Here is a 26,084-nt window from a genome sequence, read left to right as displayed (position 1 = left end):
TTCTCTCCCCATCCCCTACTTTGTCCCAGGGAGCAGGGGTGAACTCAATCCACCCTGCTTCACTATCCTCCTGGAAGTTCTTTCCCCTGTTTTTTTTTTGTATGCGGTTTTGCAGAGGGGGAGGTTTTTCAGGAACACACATATGGCATTATAGATGAAATTATTACACTGCCATTTTGTTAGTTTGCTCATATCCCAGTATGAAATATTATAAAGTACAGTGGCTACAGTTGTCTGTCCTTAGGCCTACACTGTAGTTGGTAATCTAGAAATGTAGTCCTTAAAGGAAGGGCTTGTTAGGATTTCATCTTAAATGCTTTCCAATATTATGCTGTAGCTAAAATTGTAATTATAAAAGCCAAAACACTCTCAGAAATACCTGTACTATGACATTAATTAAGAGAGGAATTAAAAATATACATACTATAAACATATCTGTTAAAAAATATGCAGGTGGGAGGTAACAAGTAAAACAAAGACTGTACTAGAGAGTGGTGACTAAAAATAAAATATCTTACGTTCTATATTAGCTTTTTAATTAAAGAAATGCTTTTTTTTCCCCTCTAGCCGGAGATTGATCATTATTTGGTGGAAGTTTGTAGAGAAACATTTCATAGCCACAAAGTGACAGATTAACAATGCAGCTAAACCCTCCAGCAATGATTGTTCTTTAAGATGAATGTTTTAATATTGGAAGGCTAGGCACAAAAGTAGAAATTAAATGTTAGTTAAACACTTCTACTACTTTTTGAACAACCAATACTACTTTTTGAACAACCAACATAAAGACTAACCATTGCTTTTTTTTTCCATGGGCAGCCACCAAGAATCAATCGAACCCAGGTCTCCAGCATGGTAGGCGAGAACTCTGCCACTGAGCCACCATCGCACCACCCTAACCATTTCTTTTAAGTGACATGCTAAAAATGCTTTCAGGGACCTAAGGACTGGGGAACCAAGATGGGATCCTGGTAAGAGGGACCTGAGTTGAAAACAAGGTCCTGTGCAGGGCAGCCTTGTTGGAAGGTTAAGTGGCTGTGGGGTTTAACAGGACCACCTAGGTGGGCAGCTGCCTTGACTTCACATCTTCTACTGTGGCAGCCAGAAGTAAGGTCATAATGGTTCTTTGTAAAGTAGGCTTGCTTTTTGGAATAAAAATTCTCATAAACTTCATATATCAAAGTTACCAAACAGGTAATGGGCATGAAAGTTTTCCAGCAAACAGAGTTGCTTCTTTAAAAGAAAACAATGGAGAGAAACAGAAAAAGAACAGTAAGAGTACAGCCTCATTTAGCAGGTACCAGTTTATTCAACCCAGTGCTTGATTCAAAGCATCTGATATTCCTCAGCCAAGATTTCCTACTTCTCTGTTACAAAATGCTGATACCCTGAAGACAGTTAATTCAAGGTCCTTGTTCCTCTTCTACTTTTGGAATTAAACTGGTTTCCTCCATTTAGCACGTTTCACACTCACCAAAGGCGTTCGGGAGAGGGGGAGGGCTTATAACTGCCCCTCTGAACCAAAGGCACTTAATGTTAAAAGATAAAGCACAGCAGAGTTACCCTAAACCCTAAACAGACATTCCCGTGTGTTCAGATTGCTGAACGTTAGCATACAATCACTGGCCCCACGTGGGATTCCTTATAACAGTAAAAGACACTGATTTCCTTGGGAAAAGAAAGTGCAGTATGAATATAAAAGACTCATCACCACTCCTCTTTTCTGAAAATAATACACATAAGAGAACTCTTATTATACATGATTAGTACCATTCCAAATTCACACATGGAAAAAATAGCTAAAAAATAATCTGTCATAAATTCTCACTATGAAATCACAATAGAATCTGTAATCCCTCCTCAAAATTTTGACTTGGCGAGACCCTCATATAGTCCATCCCCTCATTTGGTAGATGAGGACACTGAGGCCCAGGAAGGTCACGTGTTGACCTCCACCCCAGTGGTGGAGCCAGGTCACACACAGCCTCCTTAGAGCTTACTTCAAGGTTCCCTCCACAACCTTTCTTCTTTAAAAAATTCTCAAAAATAAAACATGGCGATGAGCTCCAAAGATGCACCACAGAATAAAGCACAGGTACTGACACGGGTCAGCAATTTGGTCTTGCAAGACATTTCCTTTGGCCATTGGACAGGTACATAACCCACGTCTGGGTGGGGCTTCCTTTGCACAAGAGAGACAGGTCATTCAAAGTTGTGAGGGAAGCAAATGCACATCAGACACCGTTTCTTGGGTTTGGAAGACTCCACTTGGCTGTCAGCCTGTGGTGGGCAGGAGGTCTGCTGCACAGCGGAATCCCAGGTTTGAAGAGGAACTGTCAGGTGTGTTCTGGCTCCGAGCAGCACAGCGGTATCTGTAGCAGTAGGACTGTGCAGAGAGGAAAAGAAAGGTAAGTTCTACACAGACTCTTGACAGAAGGCTCTAAACTGCATGTTCTTCAAAAGTACCAACTGTACAGAAGTTACAACTGCGCATAGACAGTGCTCCCCCCATCGGCACCCGTACATATTCACTTAACATGGATATTTTGAAAAGGGGCAGTACCTTAAGAGTTAAGTATATTTTAATCAATGTCTTTTAACTTATAAACCGGACAGATTTATATATGTACAAAAATACTTGGTGTCAGATTACTTATAACAGTCAAAACAAAGGGTAACAACCAATGGTTATAAGAGTTTTGGCATATCCAGGTGACAGAATACTAGGCAGCCATTACAAATCAGGTTTTCATGTAATATTTGACAGGAAATTCTCAGGATTAAAAAGGCAAGATACAAAACTGTATACTGTATGTGGTATGATCTTACGGTACATAATTGTGTGTGCCAAGAAGAAAGACTGGGAGATTCAGAACGCATCACAATGTTAATGTAGTTATTCGTAATCAACAGGGTTCAAACTTTTCCTAAAATAAGTATATATTTCTGTTATAATTTTAAAATTTATTTTTACATTTGGAATATCTGACATTATAACTAAGTAATAAAGATAAATGGCAAAAACAAACAAACAAAAAACAAAAGATAAATGGCAACTGAGAAAATATTAAGAACAGTAAGATAGTGTTTTATATGCAGCAGGTTGGCAAAAATTAAATAGCAAGTCTAGGAATACCAAGTGTGGGCCAGGCAGCGGGAAAAGAGAAATACCTTTATGTGACTTATGGAGTTTCAATAATCTGTAAAGTAATCTGTAAAGCCACGCATTTTTGTGTGTGATTTGTGTTGCCTGTGTTCTGTTCAGTAACAGCAGGGTGCAGGTCTGTGCATGCACAACACACACAGACACTGAACAAACAGCCCACACACCCAACCCCAAGATGTTAGGTCAGCTGTTAAAGGAACCAGGACTCCACCTCAACCCCCTTGATTCTAAGTGTGATGTGCCTGCCTCACTAGCCAGATTCTACGCTCCAAGAGGGATGAGTACCACATCTCATGCCTCCTTTACCACCTCCCCAATACACTTATCATGCGCCCCTATACACGCTCACATAAAAACATAAGAAAACTAACACATATCCCTGGCCTGGTAGGTATTCTGTGAATAACCAGAGATTACTTCATTCAGATACTTCAGAAGCTTTCAAGTTCCAAAAATAACCATGCATGGGAAACTCTTAGGATTATTCTTTGATCCAAAATTTAACAGAGAATGAAAGTAATCCTATATACCACGAGCATGAAGTTTGAATCACCTAGTCTGCTGAAACTGAAGCCCCTGCCAGCTGAGTAAGTAAATTTAAAGCAAAAAGCATAAGAATTGGATAGGACAACTTTGGAACTCATGAAGAAAAGATATTTTGTTGAGGGGCAGGAATAAGTCAGCATGCAAGAGGGTTTTTTTTTTTTAAACAATTCTTATTCTCTTCTCACAAAAGTGGAATCCTTCTAATCTTCATAAGAATTATCTCTAAAGTTGACACAAATTCTCTGAAGCATTCCCCACATAAAAGAAAGAGACAGTGCTTTGTCTTCTATAGGTAGTGAAATAATGTAACTAATTTTCTCATTTTCCCTGTTGGCAACAAGGAATATGACACATTACCAATTCTCAGACAGGCAGAGGGAAGATGAATAAAAAATGGGCTTGAAATAATTAAAGACTTGATGGCATCTCTTAGCATCGTCTACATGCAATGGCTGCTCCAAAGTGACTCGCGTGCCTGTGAAGAAGGAGCCAGCAGACGCCTCATTCTACGAAGGGTCTACTCATCGGTGAACAGCAAGGCCTTGATGTTCCCAGATACTTCCCGTGGGAAGTGCAGGGCCCTGTAGCACAATCAACCAGGAGTAGTGATCACACCACAGCAAGGATGGAATTCAGGGGAGACAGGTAGTCAGGCACCGACAGTCTTGTTCTTGTTCCATAAAAACCACACATGACAAAAAATGATCAAGCATTTCTTGACTGCCTGAGGAGGCCAGAGTCTAGGCATGATCCCGTCCTGTCGGTGATCAGAAGCTGGTGAGGAAGTCATGATCACACATAAAATAGTTGTAAAGTATGTTAGGATTAAACAATTCTGAGGTTTAACTATTTCAGGTGAAGGAATTGTCCTATGTAGAATGCTGAAGCCTTTAGATAAGACTTTTGGAATGCAGGACTTGACATGGGTAGATTGGCATGGTAATAGCAGGGGCTCCAGAACTTTAGCATACATAAGAATCACCTGGTGAGTTTCTTAAAATGCAGATTCCTGGGTCACACACCCAGAGACTCGAATTCATCAAGTGTGGTGTGGGAGTCAGGAATGTGCACTTCTAAGATGTTTCCAGGAACTGCTGATGCTAATGGCCACACTTTGCGAAGCACTGATTTATAAGGTTTAGAAAGGAGGAGAGAAGGCATTTTAAGTGGAGTAAACAATGATATCAGAGGCATGACGATAGAAAAAAATCAAACAGATTAAGAGAATAGCAAGACTATAGACTGATCAAGCCACAGCATGGTTTATTTGTTTACTAAGTATTTGAGAGCTTACAACATGCCAGACACTATTCTAGGTACCAGGGATACAAGAAAGAACAGGACAGACAGACCACCTATTATCAGGGAGTTTGCATTATAGGGAGTGGTGAGACAATAAACTGGTAATTCTGGTGGTATCATCTCTGAGGAAAGTAACAGAGGCAGAGGTGAGTGAGACTCCCTCGTTGGCTACTTTAGACGGGTGGAGTGGGAAGACCTCTCTAAGGAGGTGACATGGAAGCTGAGTTGCCCCAAGATTTGAAGAATGAAAATTCCAGGCAAAAGCAATGACTGGTGCAAAGCTGGTTCATGATTAGAAACTGGAAATGTGGGTGGATAAATAGGATGGAATCACAATAAGACTTCTCAGTAGAAAGAGGACTTTAGGCTTGAAACACCTGGAAATTGTGAATATCAAACATTTTGCTAATGTACTCACCAGAAAGGGCTAAATCCAAGACTTATTTAGTCTATGCAAATCCTTTGTGAATCTAGTCCTCATTGATAAAAGGGGGCTATTAATGGGATAATGTCAATCGACTTCATTTTTATCTTTATATAAAAAACAAAGCATTATACACATGGTAGACATTATAAAGATTATTTAATAATGATCACAATATTCTTAATCATGAAAACTAAGTTTGCCTTTCTCATCTGACCTCTGGGTTAACCAAATTCCCCACTAAAACAAAAGCATGAGCCAGGTTGTAGGTCTTGGAGATCTTGTATTGGACTATGGGAAGATGCTAATACCCCTGCCAGCAGCTAAATGTGGATATACATTGGCTTTATAAGTAGGAGTGCTTTATTTGTTATATAAATGGAAAATTTAGGAATACCTCTAATGATATGGAAAAAAGCTGAGGTCTTTGTTGGATGGCATATTTCTATATGCAGTATACCTCTCAAATAATTTAACAAACAATTTAAAAATAAGATGTTCATATGCCTCAAAACTTGGGACGTAACAACACTGATGGATAGTTAGTGCCTGCCTGAATGCACTGGATTGAGAAGGATTCTGAGGCAATGATACAGAATGGCAAAAAGAGATCCATGATGTATAAGAGATTTTTTGCCAAGACCAGAGTTGAAGACCATGATACATACCGAATAATTCCATCTCTTAAAGAAGAAGTAAGAAGACAAAAAAAAATTTTGGTAGAATAATATCAAAAGTTTTCATCAGAAAGCAGGTTGAATGATGTTTATTTTCATTTTTTGGAAAGGGGTGTTTCATTGAGTGTTAGTATTTCTTTTTTTATTAGAAAAGTTGTAGGTTTACAGAAAATCATGCAGAAAACACAGAGTTCCCACATTCCCCACTGCCTGCCATTATTACCACTTTACATTGGCATGGTACCTTTGTTACAACTGATGAAAGAATTGCTATAATTGTACTGCTAACCATATGCCACAGTTTATATTTTGGTTCACTGTGTTGTATAGTCTTATGGTTTTGTTTCTTTTTTTATTCTAGTAACACACACACAACATACAATTCAGTAGTGTTAATTACATTAATAACACTGCACTACCATCAACACCATCCATTACCAAAACTTTTCCATCACCGAAAAGAAAATTCTGTACTAATTATTAACTTCCCATTTCCCTACCCCCATTGCAGACCCTGGTAACCTGTATTCTAGCTTCTGATACTATGCTTTGCTTATTTTAATTACTTCATATCAAGGAGATCACACAATATTTGCCCTTTTGTGTCTTAATTCTTTCAACATGATGTCTTCAAAATTCATCCATATTGTCATATATATCAGAACTTCACTTGTTTTACAGTTGAACAATATTTCATTTTGTGTGTCTGTGTATATCTATATACTTGTCTATCAATTTGTTTATCCATTCATATGTTGATGGACACTTCAGTTGCATTGATCTTTTGGCAGTTGTGAATAATGTCACTGTGAACATCAGTATGCAAATATTTGTTTGAGTCCCCGCTTTCAATTATTTTGCATGTATACCTAGAGTGGGATTACTGGATCATATGTTAATCCTATATTTAACTTTCTGAGGAACTATCCAAGTGTTTTCCACAGCAGCTGCACAGTTTTACATTTGCACCAACAAAGATTGAGTTTTCCTATTTTTTCACATCCTTTCTAATACTTGCTATTTTCCATTTTTTAAGTAATAACCATTCAAGTAGTGGGAAATGGTATCTCATTGTGGTTTTGATTTGCAGTTTGCTGATGGCTATTGATATTGAGCATTCTTTCATGTGCTTTACAGCCATTCAATATTTTTTCTTTGAAGAAATACATATTCAAGTCTTTTGCCCATTTTAAAATTGGTTGTTTGTCTTTTTGTTGCTGAGTTATAGAAGTTCGTTATGTATTGTGGATATTAAATACTTATTGGATATGTGGCTCAAAATTTTTTCTACCATTCTGTAGGTTGTCTTTTTATTGTCATAATGAAGTCCTTCGATGCCAAAAGTTTTAAATTTTATTTAAATTCCACATATCTATTTCTTTTTCTTTTGTTGCTCATGCTTTTGGCATTAATTGTGAGGAAACACTGCCAAATACAATGTCCTGAAGATATCTTCCCATGTTTTCTTTTAGGAGTTTTATAGTTTTGATTCTTATATTTAGGTCTTAGATTCATTTTGAATTGATTTTTATATACGGTGAGGTAGGGGTCAACCTTCATTCTTTTGTATATGGGAATTCAGTTTCCCAGCACCATTTGTTGAGTGGACTTGGCAGCTTTGTTGAAAATCAACTGGTGACATATGTGAGGGTGTTTCAGTTTGCTAGCTGCTGGAATACAATTTACCAGAAATGGAATCTCTTTTAAAAAGGGGAATTTATTAAGTTGCAAGTTTTCAGTTCTAAGCCTGTGAAAATGTCCTTAATTAAAGCAAATCTGTAAGAATGTCCAAATTGAGACACCAACAAGAGGTTACCTTCATTCAAGGAAGGCTGATGAAGTTCAGGGTACATGGCAAACATGGTGACACCTGCTAGCTTTCTCTCCAGGCTTCTTATATCATGAACCTCCCCCAGGGACGTTTTCCTTCTTCATCTCCAAAGGTCTCTGGCTGAATGGTTTCTCATGGTTCTTGGGGTTCCCTCAAAAATGTTTCCTCTTTTAAAGGATTACAGTAATCAAGACCCATCTAGAATAGGTGAAGTCACATCTCCCTCTAATCAAAGCTTAATACCCACAATTGGGTGAGTCACCTCTCTGGAGATATTCTAATCAAGTTTCCAACCTATAGAACTGAATAGGGATTAAAAGAAATGCCTACTCCCACAAGATAGATCAGGATTAAAACATGGCTTTTTAAAAACATGGCACATGATCTTTTCAAACCGACAGAGAGGGTTTATTTCTAAAATCTCAATTTGATTCAATTGGTTTATATGTCAGTATTTGTGCCAATACCATGAAAACAAATTCATTAACAATAGCACTCAAAAGAATTAAATATCTAGGAAAAAATTTAACCACAGATGTGAAGGTTTTTTGCACTGAAACCACAAAACACTGCTGAAAGAAATAAAAGAAAGTCCAAATAAGTGGAAGGATATTCAGTGTTCATGGACTGGAAGACTAACTATTGTTAAGATGTCAGTTCTACCCAAAGCTATTTACAAATTCATGCAATCCCAATTAAAATCCCCACAGTTTCTCTGCAGACTGGAAAATCCAATCATCAAATTTATCTGAAGGTTAAGGGGCCCTGAATAGCTAAAAATACCTTGAAAAAGAATGAAATTGGAGGACACACATTTTCGGATTTTAATACTTATTACAAAGCAATAATAATCATAACATCTGGGTACTGGCACAAGGACTGGCATATAATCCACAGTTTCTGGTGGCAAATCGGGTTTTAATCTTACAGGGGCTCCATTGTACATAACACTCTGCTGTTCCCCTGCCACTTTTGAACACTCTCCTTGTCCTTGGCATTTGAAAGTTTGACTACTACGTATCTGGGCATGATTCTCTTTGTGTTTTGGGTTCATTGGGCTTCTTGAATTTACATATCCATATCTTACTTTACATTTGGGGACTTTCTTACCACTATTTCTTCTAATGTTCCTTCTACCCCTTTTTCCTTCTTCTTTTTCTGGGACTCCCATAATGCATATACTGGTACACCTGGTGAAGTCCCACAGATCTCTCAAGCTCTGTTTACTTTTTAAAATTCTTTTTTTCTTTCTGCACCTTAACCTGAATCATTTCAATTGTCTTGTCTTCAAGTTCAATGATTGTTTATTCTGACCACTGCAATTGGCTGTTGAATCCTTCCAGAGAATTTTCCATTTAAGTTATTGTAGTCTTCTGCTCCGGTATTTGTTTGATTGCTTTTTAAAATTTCTATCTCTTTACTGAGATTCTCATACTGTTCATTAATTGGGCTTCTGACATCCTTTACTTCTTTATCCATGATTTTCTTGAGCAAACTGTGAAATATTCTTTTTAATGGTATTCTTCATTGATAATTTCTAGATTATCTTGTTCCTTTGGATGGACAATCATTTCCTGTTTTTGTGTTTGTTTGTTTGCCTTGAAATCTTTTCTTGCATACTGTATATTTTAATATTTAAAAGTGCTGACTCTGGGATTCGGTCCACTAGCGGCATGTTCCTTAAGTGTGTATCCACCTAGTGATTTGAGAGACATTACCTTGAGTGCCAGGTGCTAACAAAAATAAACCAACCAAGACCAAAACACATTTCACAATCTTTGCCAACTGGTTCTGCATTGTCTGGTGTCCTTTCTCAGAACTGAGCCATTCTATGGAGAAAATCACCCTAAGGCAAATGCAAAGTGTAGGGTCCTTTCTGTCTTTTCTGAGCCTGTATCTTGTTTTGGGCTTGGGCTTGCTCCTGGCCTTAGGAATTTTATTTACAGAAATTAAAATGCCCCCTCTACTCCCTATGAAATAGACTTTCTCCACCTTCAGGATTCTGTGTTGAATGACATAATACAGGTAATCTGCTGCCCTATGCCACTTTGACTTCATTGTTTCTTAAACTGTTTTTGCTGTCTGCAAGCTCCTTTGCCTGCAGTGCAGGTTCTGGGAGGGTGAAACAGGGATGAATTCCCTGATTCAGTCTTTCAGTCTGGTACCCAAGAAACTGGCACTGACACACAGGCACTCCAGTAAATACACAGGGGTTACCTGGCTCCCTGTGGAATAGGGCCAGGAACCCACAGTGAGAGCATCGGCTGATTCCATACCGTGCTGATGAGGGGCTGGCAGGGACGCTAGAAAGAGCACCACGAGCTTCTCCCACTGTTTCTAAAGCTGTGTTTTCTTGGTTCAGCACTTGCCCAGTTACTGCCACCCTTTAAATGTTTTCTAGAGTTTTGAGGAAATTCAAAACTGTTTCTGCTTGTTCTAAGATTCCGTGGGTGGAAGACACCCTGGAGCATCTCACCGCTATCATCTTAGTGATCCAATCATTCTCTTTTTCTAAGCAATTTTATGCAAAGAAAATATTTTGTTTAACAAAAAAGCTAAAAATCAGCAAAAAGAAAAGAAGTTAGTCCTTTATTAAATCACAGTAGCCCCTAAAACTGTCTATTAAACTAAGTGACTATGAAGAACTAAACCCTAAAAAGCAAATATCACCACCAGTTAGTAATAAGAGGTTAGGCCCATTACATGAGCAAACAGTCAATATATGCCATCATTCTGCTCCAAGTGATTCATTCATTAAGTAACCATTTATTAATAAGAGGTTAATTTTAAATTCTAATAAAGGGAAACTAATGGAACATGTAATTAAAGAGGTAAATGGCCTGATTATGAATGTCCTCATTGCTTTTTTTTTTTCCCAACACTACTTTTAGCTTCAAAAATGGTTTTTAGGGATATGAGGTCTTGGGTGACTGAAAAATGGGTCATTTTAGTAATTAAGAACGAGGTAGTGGGAAGAACTTGTTTTAGCACTTACTTATTCAAACATAATGGCTAATTATTGAGTGAAATTGATTTCAGTATTTGTGCTAAGAATGTAATCCTTGAATCGGGAATAATCCATTTAAGTTAATGATTTACCAGGCTTGGGACTTTGAGGCCAAGTGGGACAATATTAATTTTAATGAGAAAGACCTTTAGGAATAAAGGTAAATTTTAAGGTAATATAGTTCATTATGAACATAACATTATAGAAGACCTCACCATAGAATCCAGATTTCAAATTCACTGCTCTTGCATCTGACACCAAACTAACTCTTTTCATCATCAGTCATCTTTCTAAAAAACAGCCAGAAGATGAGGACTTCCCCAATGCTGTGGACTGGATTAAAATCACACAGGTTTTAATCTAACAACATTAACAACTATTTATTGAGTATTTACTGTATGAACTGATCTAAGAACTACACATGTATAACTTACTTAATCCTCCAAATAACCCTATGAGTTAGGTATTATAAGTGAGAGAGTCAAGAATCTTGCCCACAGTCCCATTCCAGAATCTGTGCTCTTAATTCAATGCCATGTTGCCTCATAGATTTTATCTCTGTGATCTCATCTTATTGGGACTCACATCTCCTCACTAACTCTTTATCATAAATCAGGAATACAGCCAGGTTATTTACATGCTTTGGCCAATTTATTCCTCATAAGAACATTATAGTTAGATGGAATTATGGTACATTTTACAAATATGAAAACTGAGGCTGAAGATAAGCAATTTGTTCCATGTCACACAGCTAGCAAGGAACAGTTACAGAATACCAATCCATATAGCTCTAATTCCAGAGGCCATATCTTAATAATGAAGTTATAGCTCCCAAATAAAATGTAGTAGAAAGGTTAAGCGCTCTGAAATTCATGACCATCACTGCTCTTTTTCTCATCTCACAGAAATAATCAGATTGATGTTGAAGACTCCATCTTTTAGAATTAACTTGATCAACACTCTCAAGCTTCCATATTTTTTCTAGAAAATCCTGTGTGTCTCACTCAATTTTATCAATCTATTAGTCTCTTCTGGAATGTTCCTCCTGTTACTCCAAACTGAATACAGAAAAACATACTTAAGAATGACTAGAATAAGTTAAAGATGTATAAATATAAATCCCAAAGCAACTACTAACAGAGCAAAAGAAAGAGTTATGCTAATAAGCCAAAGGAAATAAAATGGAATGATAAAAAACAAAAACAAAACAAACTAAAAGAAGGTAGGGAAGAGGTGGGAGAGAAGAGAACAAAGAACCAAGGAGACAGACAAACAAATAGCAAGATGGCAGATTTAAATCCAATCATATCAATAATTACATTAAATGTAAATGATCTGAACACCCCAAAGAAAACGTAACAATTATGCAAATGAATTCTGTAACTCAGATGAAATGGACAAATTTGAAAAATACAAACTAAGAAAGTATATTGAAAAAGAATTAGATAATTTACCTAGGCATGTATCTATTATTTATATTAAATATAAATATTATATTTATTATATATAAATAAATAAATTATAAATAAATAAATTTTTATTATAAATAAATAAAATTTTTATTTATAGACCTTCCCATATAGAAAACTCTGTTCCCAGATGCCTTCACTGGGTAACTACAAAGAAAATACTGGAGAATATGCAAGCTCACAGAGAAAGAAACTAGAATACAATTTGCTAAGGGTAAAGCAAATGGGGAGATAATACATAATGGATGCAGGGTTTCTTTTGGGGAGGATGGGAAAGTTCTAGTAATAGAAAGTGATGAGGTTACTTGCAGCATAGTGAATGGATTAATCCCTAAGAATGGTATGCTTGGGGTTGAGATGAGCAAGTTTTTTTTTTTTTTATTGATTAAGAAAAAAGATTAACTAACACAACATTTAGAAATCATTCCATTCTACATATGCAATCAGTAATTCTTAATATCATCACATAGATGTATGATCATCATTCCTAAGTACATTTGGATCGATTTAGAAAAAGAAAGAGTAAGACAACAGAAAAAAGAAATAAAATGATAATATAGAGAAAAATAAAAATAAAAATATAAAAAATATATATAAAAAACACACAAATAAACAAAAAACTATAGCTCAGATGCAGCTTCATTCAGTGTTTTAACATAATTACATTACAATTAGGTAGTATTGTGCTGTCCATTTTTGAGTTTTTGTATCCAGTCCTGTTGCACAGCCTGTATCCCTTCAGCTCCAATTACCTATTATCTTACCCTGTTTCTAACTCCTGATGGTCTCTGTTACCAATGACATATCCCAAGTTTATTCTCTAATGTCGGTTCACATCAGTGGGACCATACAGTATTTGTCCTTTAGTTTTTGGCTAGTCTCACTCAGCATAATATTCTCTAGGTCCATCCATGTTATTACATGCTTCATAAGTTTATTCTGTCTTAAAGCTGCATAATATTCCATCGTATGTATATACCACAGTTTGTTTAGCCACTCGTCTGTTGATGGACATTTTGGCTGTTTCCATCTCTTTGCAATTGTAAATAACGCTGCTATAAACATTGGTGTGCAAATGTCCGTTTCTGTCTTTGCCCTTAAGTCCTCTGAGTAGATACCTAGCAATGGTATTGCTGGGTCATATGGCAATTCTATATTCAGTTTTTTGAGGAACCGCCAAACTGCCTTCCACAGTGGTTGCACCATTTGACATTCCCACCAACAGTGGATGAGTGTGCCTCTTTCTCCGCATCCTCTCCAGCACTTGTCATTTTTTGTTTTGTTGATAATGGCCATTCTGGTTGTGTGAGATGATATCTCATTGTGGTTGTGATTTGCATTTCTCTAATGGCCAGGGACACTGAGCATCTCTTCATGTGCCTTTTGGCCATTTGTATTTCATCTTCTGAGAGGTGTCTGTTCAAGTCTTTTTCCCATTTTGTAATTGGGTTGGCTGTCTTTTTGTTGTTGAGTTGAACAATCTCTTTATAAATTCTGGATACTAGACCTTTATCTGATATGTCGTTTCCAAATATTGTCTCCCATTGTGTAGGCTGTCTTTCGACTTTCTTTTTTTTTTTTTTCTTCCCTGTGTTCATTTTATTTCTTTTTCTATTGTCTTTTTTTTTATTAATTAACGGAAAAGAAGAAATTAACCCAACATTTAGAAATCATACCATTCTACATATGCAATCAGTAATTCTTAACATCATCACATAGATGCATGATCATTGTTTCTTAGTACATTTGCAACGGTTTAGAAGAACTAGCAACACAACAGAAAAAGATATAGAATGTTAATATAGAGAAAAAAAATAAAAGTAATAATAATAGTAAAAAACAAACAAAAAAAACCTATAGCTCAGATGCAGCTTCATACAGTGTTTTAACATGATTACTTTACAATTAGGGATTATTGTGCTGTCCATTTTTGAGTTTTTGTATCCAGTCCTGTTGCACAGTCTGTATCCCTTCAGCTCCAATTACCCATTATCTTACCCTGTTTCTAACTCCTGCTGGACTCTGTTACCAATGACATATTCCAAGTTTATTCTCGAATGTCGGTTCACATCAGTGGGACCATACAGTATTTGTACTTTAGTTTGTGGCTAGACTCACTCAGCATAATGTTCTCTAGGTCCATCCATGTTATTACATGCTTCATAAGTTTATCCTGTCTTAAAGCTGCATAATATTCCATCATATGTACATACCACAGTTTGTTTAGCCACTCTTCTGTTGATGAACATTTTGGCTGTTTCCATCTCTTTGCAATTGTAAATAACGCTGCTATGAACATTGGTGTGCAAATGTCCGTTTGTGTCTTTGCCCTTAAGTCCTTTGAGTAGATACCCAGCAATGGTATTGCTGGGTCGTATGGCAATTCTATATTCAGCTTTTTGAGGAACCGCCAAACTGCCTTCCACAGTGGTTGCACCATTTGACATTCCCACCAACAGTGAATAAGTGTGCCTCTTTCTCCACATCTTCTCCAGCACTTGTCATTTTCTGTTTTGTTGATAATGGCCATTCTGGTGGGTGTGAGATGATATCTCATTGTGGTTTTTATTTGCATTTCTCTAATGGCCAGGGACACTGAGCATCTCTTCATGTGCCTTTTGGCCATTTGTATTTCATCTTCTGAGAGGTGTCTGTTCAAGTCTTTTTCCCATTTTGTAATTGGGTTGGCTGTCTTTTTGTTGTTGAGCTGAACAATCTCTTTATAAATTCTGGATACTAGACCTTTATCTGATATGTTCTTTTCCAAATATTGTCTCCCATTGTGTAGGCTGTCTTTCTACTTTCTTGATGAAGTTCTTTGATGCACAAAAGTGCTTAATTTTGAGGAGCTCCCATTTATTTATTTCCTTCTTCAGTGCTCTTGCTTTAGGTTTAAGGTCCATAAAACCGCCTCCAATTGTAAGTTTCATAAGATATCTCCCTACATTTTCCTCTAACTGTTTTATGGTCTTAGACCTAATGTTTAGATCTTTGATCCATTTTGAGTTAACTTTTGTGTAGGGTGTGAGATATGGGTCTTCTTTCATTGTTTTGCATATGGATATCCAGTTCTCTAGGCACCATTTATTGAAGAGACTGTTCTGTCCCAGGTGAGTTGGCTTGACTGCCTTATCAAAGATCAAATGTCCATAGATGAGAGGGTCTATATCTGTGCACTCTATTCAATTCCATTGGTCGATATCTCTATCTTTATGCCAATACCATGCTGTTTTGACCACTGTGGCTTCATAATATGCCTTAAAGTCTGGCCGCTTGAGACCTCCAGCTTCGTTTTTTTTCCTCAAGATACTTTTAGCATTTGGGGCACCCTGCCCTTCCAGATAAATTTGCTTATTGGTTTTTCTATTTCTGATAAATAAGTTGTTATGATTTTGATTGGTATTGCATTGAATCTGTAAATCAATTTAGGTAGGATTAACATCTTAACTATATTTAGTCTTCCAATCAATGAACACGGTATGCCCTTCCATCTATTTAGGTCTTCTCTGATTTCTTTTAACAGTTTTTTGCAGTTTTCTTTGTATAGGTCTTTTGTCTCTTTGGTTAAATTTATTCCTAAGTACTTTATTCTTTTAGTTGCAATTGTAAATGGAATTCGTTTCTTGATTCCCCCTCAGCTTGTTCATTGCTAGTGTATAGAAACGCTACAGATTTTTGAATGTTGATCTTGTAACCTGCCACTTTGCTGTACTCGTTTATTAGCTCTAGTAGTTTTGTTGTGGATTTTTCCGGGTTTTCCATGTATAGTATCATATCGTCTGCAAACAGTGATAGTTTTACTTCTTCCTTTCCAATTTTGATGCCTTGTATTTCTTTTTCTTGTCTAATTTCTTTGGCTAGAACCTTCAACACGATGTTGAATAATAGTGGTGATAATGGACATCCTTGCCTTGTTCCTGATCTTAGGGGGAAAGTTTTCAATTTTTCCCCATTGAGGATGATATTAGCTGTGGGTTTTTCATATATTCCTTCTATCATTTTAAGGAAGTTCCCTTGTATTCCTATCCTTTGAAGTGTTTTCAACAGGAAAGGATGTTGAATCTTGTCAAATGCCTTCTATGCATCAACTGAGATGATCATGTGATTTTTCTGCTTTGATTTGTTGATATGGTGTATTACATTAATTGATTTTCTTATGTTGAACCATCCTTGCATACCTGGGATGAATCCTACTTGGTCATGATGTATAATTCTTTTAATGTGTTGCTGGAATCGATTTGCTAGAATTTTATTGAGGATTTTTGCATCTATATTCATTAGAGAGATTGGTCGGTAGTTTTCTTTTTTTGTAATATCTTTGCCTGGTTTTGGTATGAGGGTGATGTTGGCTTCATAGAATGAATTAGGTAGCTTTCCCTCTACTTCGATTTTTTTGAAGAGTTTGAGCAGAGTTGGTACTAATTCTTTCTGGAATGTTAGGTAGAATTCACACGTGAAGCCATCTGGTCCTGGACTTTTCTTTTTGGGAAGCTTTTGAATGACTGATTCGATTTCTTTACTTCTGATTGGTTTGTTGAAGTCGTCTATTTCTTCTTGAGTCAGAGTTGGTTGTTCATGCCTTTCTAGGAACTTGTCCATTTCATCTACATTGTTGTATTTATTAGCGTAAAGTTGTTCATAGTATCCTGTTATTACCTCCTTTATTTCTGTGAGGTCAGTAGTTATGTCTCCTCTTCCATTTCTAATCTTATTTATTTGCGTCCTCTCTCTTCTTCTTTTTGTCAGTCTTGCTAAGGGCCCATCAATCTTATTGATTTTCTCATAGAACCAACTTCTGGTCTTATTGATTTTCTCTATTGTTTTCATGTTCTCAATTTCATTTATTTCTGCTCTAATCTTTGTTATTTCTTTCCTTTTGCTTGCTTTGGGGTTAGTTTGTTGTTCTTTCTCCAGTTCTTCCAAGTGGAAAGTTAATTCCTGAGTTTTTGCCTTTTCTTCTTTTCTGATATAGGCATTTAGGGCAATAAATTTCCCTCTTAGCACTGCCTTTGCTGCGTCCCATAGGTTTTGATATGTTGTGTTTTCATTTTCATTTGCCTCGAGATATTTACTAATTTCTCTTGTAATTTCTTCCTTGACCCACTCGTTGTTTAAGAGTGTGTTGTTGAGCATCCACGTATTTGTGAATTTTCTGGCACTCCGCCTATTATTGATTTCCAACTTCATTCCTTTATGATCCGAGAAAGTGTTGTGTATGATTTCAATCTTTTTAAATTTGTTGAGATTTGCTTTGTGACCCAGCATATGGTCTATTTTTGAGAATGATCCACGAGCACTTGAGAAAAAGGTGTATCCTGCTGTTGTGGAGTGTAATGTCCTATAAATGTCTGTTAAGTCTAGCTCATTTATTGTAATATTCAAATTCTCTGTTTCTTTATTGATCCTCTGTCTAGATGTTCTGTCCATTGATGAGAGCGGCGAATTGAAGTCTCCAGCTATTATGGTATATGTGTCTATTTCCCTTTTCAGTGATTGCAGTGTATTCCTCACATATTTTGGGGCATTCTGATTCGGTGCGTAAATATTTATGATTGTTATGTCTTCTTGTTTAATTGTTCCTTTTATTAGTAGATAGTATCCTTCTTTGTCTCTTTTAACTGTTTTACATTTGAAGTCTAATTTGTTTGATATTAGTATAGCTACTCCTGCTCTTTTCTGGTTGTTATTTGCATGAAATATCTTTTTCCAACCTTTCACTTTCAACCTATGTTTATCTTTGGGTCTAAGATGTGTTTCCTGTAGACAGCATATAGAAGGATCCTGTTTTTTAATCCATTCTGCCAGTCTTTGTCTTTTGATTGGGGAATTCAGTCCATTAACATTTAGTGTTATTACTGTTTGGGTAATACTTTCCTCTACCATTTTGCCTTTTGTATTATATATATCATATCTGATTTTCCTTCTTTGTACACTCTTCTCCATACCTCTCTCTTCTGTCTTTTCGTATCTGACTCCAGTGCTCCCTTTAGTATTTCTTGCAGAGCTGGTCTCTTGGTCACAAATTCTCTCAGTGACTTTTTGTCTGAAAATGTTTTAATTTCTCCCTCATTTTTGAAGGACAATTTTGCTGGATATAGGAGTCTTGGCTGGCAGTTTTTCTCTTTTAGTAATTTAAATATATCATCCCACTGTCTTCTAGCTTCCATGGTTTCTGCTGAGAAATCTACACATAGCCTTACTGGGTTTCCCTTGTATGTGATGGATTGTTTTTCTCTTGCTGCTTTCAAGATCCTCTCTTTCTCTTTGACCTCTGACGTTCTAATTAGTAAGTGTCTTGGAGAACGCCTATTTGGGTCTATTTTCTTTAGGGTGCTCTGCACTTCTTGGTTCTGTAATTTTAGGTCTTTCATAAGAGCTGGGAAATTTTCAGTGATAATTTCTTCCATTAGTTTTTCTCCTCCTTTTCCCTTCTTTCTCCTTCTGGGACACCGTCAACATGTATATTTGTGCGCTTCATATTATTCAATTCCCTGAGCTCCTGCTCAAATTTTTCCATTCTTTTTCCTATATTTCTGTTTCTTTTTGGATTTCAGATGTTCCATCCTCCAGTTCACTAATTCTATCCTCTGTCTCTTTAAATCTACCATTGTAGGTTTCCATTGTTTTTTCATCTCTTCTACTGTGTCTTTCAATCCCATAAGTTCTGTGATTTGTTTTTTCAGACTTTCCATTTCTTCTTTTTGTTGATCCCATACCTTCTTCATGTCCTCCCTCAATTTATCAATTTGGTTTTTGAAGAGGTTTTACATTTCTGTTCGTATATTCAGAATTAGTTGTCTCAGCTCCTGTATCTCATTTGAGCTATTGGTTTGTTCCTTTGACTGGGCCCTATCTTCAATTTTCCTGGTGTGAATCGTTATTTTTTGCTGGCATCTGGGCATTTAATCAGATTTCCCTGAGTGTGGGACCCAGCAGATCGAAAGACTTTCCTGTGAAGTCTCTGGGCTCTGTTTTTCTTATCCTGCCCAGTATGTGGTGCTTGTCTGTCTGCGGGTCCCCCCAGCAAAAGATGTTGTGGGTCCTTTAACTTTGGAAGACTCTCGCTGCTGGGTGTTTAGTGGAGACAGAGGAAAGGTTGTAGGTTGGTTTTAATGGCTTCAAATTGTGAAGTCCTGGGATCTGAGTTCCTTGAGAGAGGGAATCCACCTGAATTGTGTTTCACCCCTCCCGCAGGAAGATTCAGGTGGTAGAGAGCCCTGAAAGCAGCCTGTTTCTGCGTTCGGGGCAGTTGTAACCTATGTAATCCCAGATCTGAGCCCAGAGGCAATGAAGCCTCCGTAGAAACAGCCGCAGAAGGCTCTGTTTCCCCCGTTTCCTCTTTTTCAGTTAGCCCAATCGGTGACTTCCACCTTGATCAGTTTCGCCTGAGCTGAGGGCCTATTTTTAGTAGTCAGAAGTTGTTCATTAATGCCACTATTGGTGTTAGGTTGGGCTCAGTCTCTACTACTGTTGGAGACTCTTTCCTTTCCCTCCGGGAAGTTGCCTGTTGGGGAGGGGCGCCAGCCGCCGTGGCTTGGGGAACCGCTGTTCGGATGCTCCCAGCCAGCCCGGGAAGCCATGTGTGTGGAAGTGGCTGCGGTCGCCGGCCACCGCAGCTTGGGGGACCACTTTTCCAAGGCTCCCAGCTGGCCTGGAAAACCACGCATGGGGGAGGGGCGCTGGCCGCCGTGGCTTGGGGAACCGCTGATCCAAATCTCCCAGCCGTCCCGGGAAGCTGCGTGTGTGGAGGGGGCTCCGGTCGCTGGCCACCGCAGGATGGGGGATCATCGCTCTGAGGCTCCCAGCTGGCCTGGGAAGCCGCGCGTGGGGAGCGGTGCCGGCCGCCGCGGCTTGGGGAACCCGATCCAGAGCTCCCAGCCGGCCCAGGATGGAGGGAGGGAGCTCCGGCCGCCAGCCGCCGCGGCCCGGGGAATTGCACGCCTCTCGGGGACCTCACCACAGCGGAGACTCTTAGCCAGTCCAGCCGTTCCAGAATGGGGTACGCTGTGTGTCTGGTCTCTGTCGTGGCTCCGGGAGCTGTTCTGTACTGTTTCTAGTTCTTTAGTAGTTGTTCTGGAGGAGGAACTAAGACCCGTGCGCCTTACTAAGCCGCCATCTTCTCCCATGAAGAATGTCTTTAAAAAGCTTATAAAAAACCGTCTCTGCCGCTGTCCCTTCACCTCTGCTGGATGTGAAATGGTGGTCCGCGAGGCAAGCTTGAGTACCGCAATAGTGGCCAATCCCGCATAACCGCCAAAACGGCCCTGAACACTGGCACTTCGCTCTCGCAAGCCAAGATGAGAAAGTTTATGTTGTATATATGCTCTCAGAATTTTTTTAAAAAAAGGCAACTAAAGAGACAATGACAAAGTTGTTACATGATCCCGGATGAGATCTAACAAGTGAGGAAAAGAAGGGAATTTTCTCAAACAGATTAAGTGCCCCTATAAAAAAAGTATAGCAAATATCATATCTAATTTTGAAAGATTCCTTGCCCCATAAAGATCAGTAATGAGTTAGGAATGTCTTCTGTTAACATTCCAATTCAACTTTACTGAATGGTCTAGCCAATGCACTACTGCAAGAAAAAGTAATAAAATGTATCCAGACTAAAAAGGAAGAAGGAAAACTGTCTTTATTAGAATAAACTGTCATATATTAGAATGAATATATGAGTTTAGCAAGGCTGCAAATACAAAATGAATATACAAAATCAATTGTACTATATAATATATTTATTAAAAAATATAGTAGATGAAAATATATTTTATAAGATCTACTGGGAAACTTATGACTATGCAGATTAAAAACAAGTAAAATAATTCAAAAGGTTAAAGTAAACACATTCATATGATGGAATTGAGATATTTTAGTATTCTTTAGTTGTATAAAATGTTTTTTACAAATGTTATTTCTCCCATCTATTCTTGAAAGAAAGCCCCTTGTCCCCAATTACTTACAGAGTTAGCACTTGCAGTCTCAATTAAGGGAAGTGTCCTTATGTCAGTCATTGGTGGTGGCAATTAAGGTATTTTTTGTTTGTTTTGCATGGGCAGGTACTGGGAATCGAACCCAGGTCTCTGGTATGGCAGGCAAGAATCCTGCCACTGAGCCACCATCACACCACCCCACAATTCAGGTTTTGAGACACTACTGTACCAGAAGAGGTTCACTCTGTTTTTCTTGGAAGTCTGGCTCCTTATCAAAAGGATTCAGGTTCACTTACAGTAGGTAGCTTGAAACAGAGAACAGAGCTGAGACTAAAGACTGATATATATATATATATATATATATATATATATATACATATATATATAAACATACACATGTATTGGGAAGACCTGGGGCACTGTTTATAATTTAAAACAAATCTGGAATAAAGTATGTCCACCCTTTGTTATAAATGTAGGTTTAAAGCATATATTGCATTCAATTTATGAACTTCCATTTAAATCACTAGATTAAAAATTTTAAGTTGAAAAATGGAGGGGACATACATACCTACTGCACTGGGGTGAAACTGTTATGTACCCCAGAAAAGCTATGTTCTTTAATCATGATTCAGTATTGTTGGGTGGGACCTTTTGATTAGGTGGTTTTCATAGAGATGTGTCTCTACCCATTCAAGGTGGGTCACTTACTGGAGTTCTTTAAGAGGGAACCATTTTGGAAAAAGCTTTAAAGCTGACACAGACAGACCGTTTGGAGATGTAGAAAGAAAATGCCCTGAGGGAAGTTGTTTGAAAGGAGAAACCAGGGGAAAAAGCTGGTATGTGCCTTCCCAGTTGACAGAGAAACCCCGAATGTCATTGGACCTTTCTTGAGTGAAGGTATCTCTCTATGGATGCCTTAGTTTGGACGTTTTTATGGCCTTAGAACAGTAAACTTGTAACTTAATAAATTCTCTGTATAAAAGCCAAGCCATTTCTGGTATATTGCATTTCCAGCAGCATTAACAAACCAAAACACCTACCAACTCACAAATATACATACTCTAAAGAGATTCTCTTGGTGGCAATGGATCTCAAACTTTGCTGTATACTATTATCACCTGGAGTACTTTAAAAATTCTGATGCACAGGTCATACCACTAAAAAATTAAATCGAATGGGGGCAATTTAGGGAGCCAGGCATCAGAATTTTTTTTTATAAATCCCAGATGATTCCAATGTGTAATGAAGTTTGAGAGCAACTGCTTTAGGGCAAATTTTGAGAATATCTCCATTATCAAATTAGTAACTTAATTTGGAGCCATTAGAGGTTGTTCTAAGGCTCTGATGTCTGGATTGAGTAGATTAAAACAGGAAGCTTCTTGCAATAATCTGCAAAATGCCATCTATGAAGAAAGATAAAAAGATAGACACTAAAGTGCTGCGGACACTAAAATATATGACAAGGAAAAATGGAGGGGGTGGTATTCAATTTCCAAATTCTTTATTATAAGGTTACTCATGAGGTACAAGAGTCAAAACACCAAGTCACTTCAACTAATCAAGAACAGCCAGATCTGACACTGAAACCATAGCACCAAGAGCAGAAGCACTCTAAGATGATGCTTATTTCACAAGGTACAAAATTTGTACCTAGAATACTTTGGATGTTTCCATTCCTACATACCACAAGCCATCCTCCATTTACAGCTTTCACCCTAATCTCAATAGGGAACCTAGAAATATACAGGAGTCTCAAATTAAGGATGTGCTTCCAGACTTACATGCTGGAAAATACACATATACACTGGTTGATGGAACAACAAAGGTTTCCCAAAGAGACAAGATACAACTTTGGAATTTGGTTGATAATAACCCACTCACAATCTCTACCACTTTTCCCATGCCTGGGCCCAAACCTAACATGATTTTCCTTCTTTTATCCTGGTTTAGATGGGGTATTAGCAGAAGTAGATGAGATGTATATTTTGGTCTGCTGTTTAAAATGGCTAAGAGAAGACCGAAAAAAAAAAGTTTAGTGACATGACTTACCTTATGGCACATATATGATCCACCCTTCTTTACCCGGTCTTTTCCAGTAGGGGGACCTTGCTATAGATGAAGAGAAAAGAACTCATTAGTCCAGAGAGCACAAGCCACCCCTCACACAGTGGAAGAAAGTCCATTTTGATCTAACCTGCTAAACACTCCACACACATATCCACCTCTGGGCCTTCTGGCTGCACCCATATATACTCCTGAATGCCCACATCTATCCATCCTCCAAGGCCCAGCTCAGGTCCCACCCTCTTTCATGAAGCCTTCCTGGTTGCAGTAAGAAATCCTGTTTCTAAATCCCTCTAGCAGGTCTTGCCTAGATGATTCATATGCCGCCTGATAGCATCTGTTGTATCACATTCTCATGCTGATATGCAAATTAACCCTCCATGATTACTGCTTTGCCCAACTAGACTGGCAAGCCTCTTTGGATTATGAATCCCTTTGTAGGTTGAATAACAGAATTCGTTTATTTTCTCTTTAATGTTAGGTTACTGTTTTTGTTTCCTATCTGCTAAAACAAATACCTCCATGTGCAGGGGAGAACCAACCCTTTCCATACATGTGCATGGGCCTGTTCTCTTGGCCTGAGGAGATCTTTTCCATCCAGACTTTGCTTTCAGGGTTCTGCCCTTGAAATCATTCTTCCTTCAGTCTTTCTTTTTTTGTCCCTTTTAGTTCAGACGCAGTGATTCTGTGCATCCAAATTTTACAAAAACTTCTGTCGGCTTTGTGTGTAGTTCAAGTGAGTCTAAACTATCAGACAATAGAAGTTCCACAGATTCTTCCTGAATAAATGTATTTCCAACCCTGACTTTCAATGACATGGCTCACTGGATCCACGTTCAGCCACATTCTCTTTAGCAAAGAGTTGTTCGGTTAAACCCTTACTTAGAATCCTATTCTCAGGGAAGTTTAGGAAATGTCTTCAAAAGTTTAGGAGGGTCTCTGATAGAACTGCTTCTGGCCCTCATCTCAGAGCACACTATTTGGATAGGCTCAGAATTTTCAAAATCATGAATTGCTGGTTCTTTCTTTTGTGCTTAAGAGTTTAAGTCTCAGCTTATCCCTTTTTACCATAAGCTGCAAGGAGAAGCCAGGAGCATTTTTCCACACTTAGCTTGGTAATCTCCTCAGCTAAATATCCAAATTCATCACTTGCAAGTTCTACTTTCAATCCAACATTAGAATATAATTTTGGCAAATTCTCTACCACATTTTAACAAGGATTGCCTTTCTTCCAGTTTCTAATATTCATCATATTTTTCTAAGGTCTCATAAGAAGTACCAGTAGTGTCCATATTTCCATCAACAATCTATACTTTTTCTGTCAAGCACCTCTTAATTCTTCCAGTCGCTATCCATTACCCAATTCCAAAACTGTTTCAACATTTTTACGTTTTTGTAATAGCAGCATCCCATTTTAACAGCTAGGAAACTTAAACAGTACCAAAAACTGTTTTAGTTTCCTAGCTGTTAAAACAAATACCACACAATCGATATGCTTAAAACAGGAATTTACTGGCTCACAGTTTCAGAGGCAAGAAGGCTTCCTTCTTCTTCGGGTCAGTATCTTCTAGCTGGTACTGTTTGGGGTTCCTTAGTTTTTCTGACACATGGCAGTATACATGGCAGCATCTTCTTTATCTTCTGGGTTCCACTGATGCCCAGCTTCTGGCTGCTCCCTATGGGTTCTCTTTCCACGTCCAAATTCCTGTGCTTATAAGGACTTCAGCCACATTGGATTAAGGCCCACCCTCATTCTGTTTGGGTACATCTTAACTAATAACATCCTCAAAGGTCCTATTTACAAATGGATTCACACCCACAGTAGTTTTTGTAGGTACATGATTCAATCGCCAACAGTAAGGTCTGAGGAATAATTTACACACAGTAGAATCAACCTTTCCTGAATGCCCAGTTCCAATGTTTTGACAAATGTATACAGTCATGTATCTGCCAACACAATAAAGACATAGACTATATTTTATATTCTTAAAAAAAATTTATATAGTGCTTACCATGAAGCACCATGATTCTAAGCACTTTGCAAAGATTAACTCATGAAATCTCCATAACTTCTGAGGTAGGTTAGGTAATTGGCAGAGCCAGGATATACTCTCATGCAGTTCTAATCCAGAGTCTGTGTTCTGAAATACTTCACCATGCTCCCAGTTTAGGGACCAGACATGTGGGAAATAGAGCAGTGCCTAAAAGGAGGCATGGAGAAATAGTGGCTGTGCTGTAATAAGAATCAAGATCTACATACATCCAACCAAGAGGTAAGACTGTTTCTTCTAGAGAGGGCTTCAGATAAAAGTGCAATGGAAATGGAAATCATAAACTTTAGGTACCAGGATGAGAGACTCAACATCGAGTAAGGCCACACAGAAGAACAGCTGAGCGGTTTCAATAAGTTCCCAAAGCCAAAACAGAGAGTCTCAGGAGGATAAGGAGTTTCTACTTTACCTTTGTTGTATGAAATGAACTAATCATACTGCTGTCTGGTCTTACTGAAAACAAGAAAAGTTTGCACAACCCTCTCCTTAGTTTCCCCTTTTCTTGCCAACCACCTATTATCCCTTGATACGTACATAAGCAACAGAAGTTCAAAGAAGTATGTTGTGCTGGTTTGAAAGGATGTATGTTCCCTAGAAAAGCCATGTTTTAACCA

At 38.0% G+C, this 26,084-nt stretch overlaps 1 protein-coding gene across 2 annotated transcripts in view; it reads right to left on the bottom strand.

Moving 5' to 3' along the window:
- Positions 1–1,289: 1,289 nt before the first annotated feature.
- Positions 1,290–26,084, bottom strand: part of SUMF1 (sulfatase modifying factor 1) — a 177,200-nt gene continuing 152,405 nt past the window's right edge. For both annotated transcript variants that reach the window (XM_077116694.1, XM_077116695.1), the window contains 2 exons: positions 23,405–23,464; positions 1,290–2,386 (listed from right to left, as the gene is read on the bottom strand). In XM_077116694.1, the coding sequence (XP_076972809.1) occupies positions 2,276–2,386; positions 23,405–23,464 (171 nt within the window). In that variant the 3' untranslated portion in view covers positions 1,290–2,275. The remainder of the gene's footprint in view (positions 2,387–23,404; positions 23,465–26,084) is intronic.

The sequence above is a fragment of the Tamandua tetradactyla genome, chromosome 9, assembly GCF_023851605.1.
Source record: "Tamandua tetradactyla isolate mTamTet1 chromosome 9, mTamTet1.pri, whole genome shotgun sequence".
In the NCBI taxonomy this organism is placed as follows: Eukaryota; Metazoa; Chordata; class Mammalia; order Pilosa; family Myrmecophagidae; genus Tamandua; species Tamandua tetradactyla.
The sequence above is the reverse complement of the archived record's forward strand: the minus strand, read 5'-3'. Positions and strand labels throughout refer to the sequence as shown.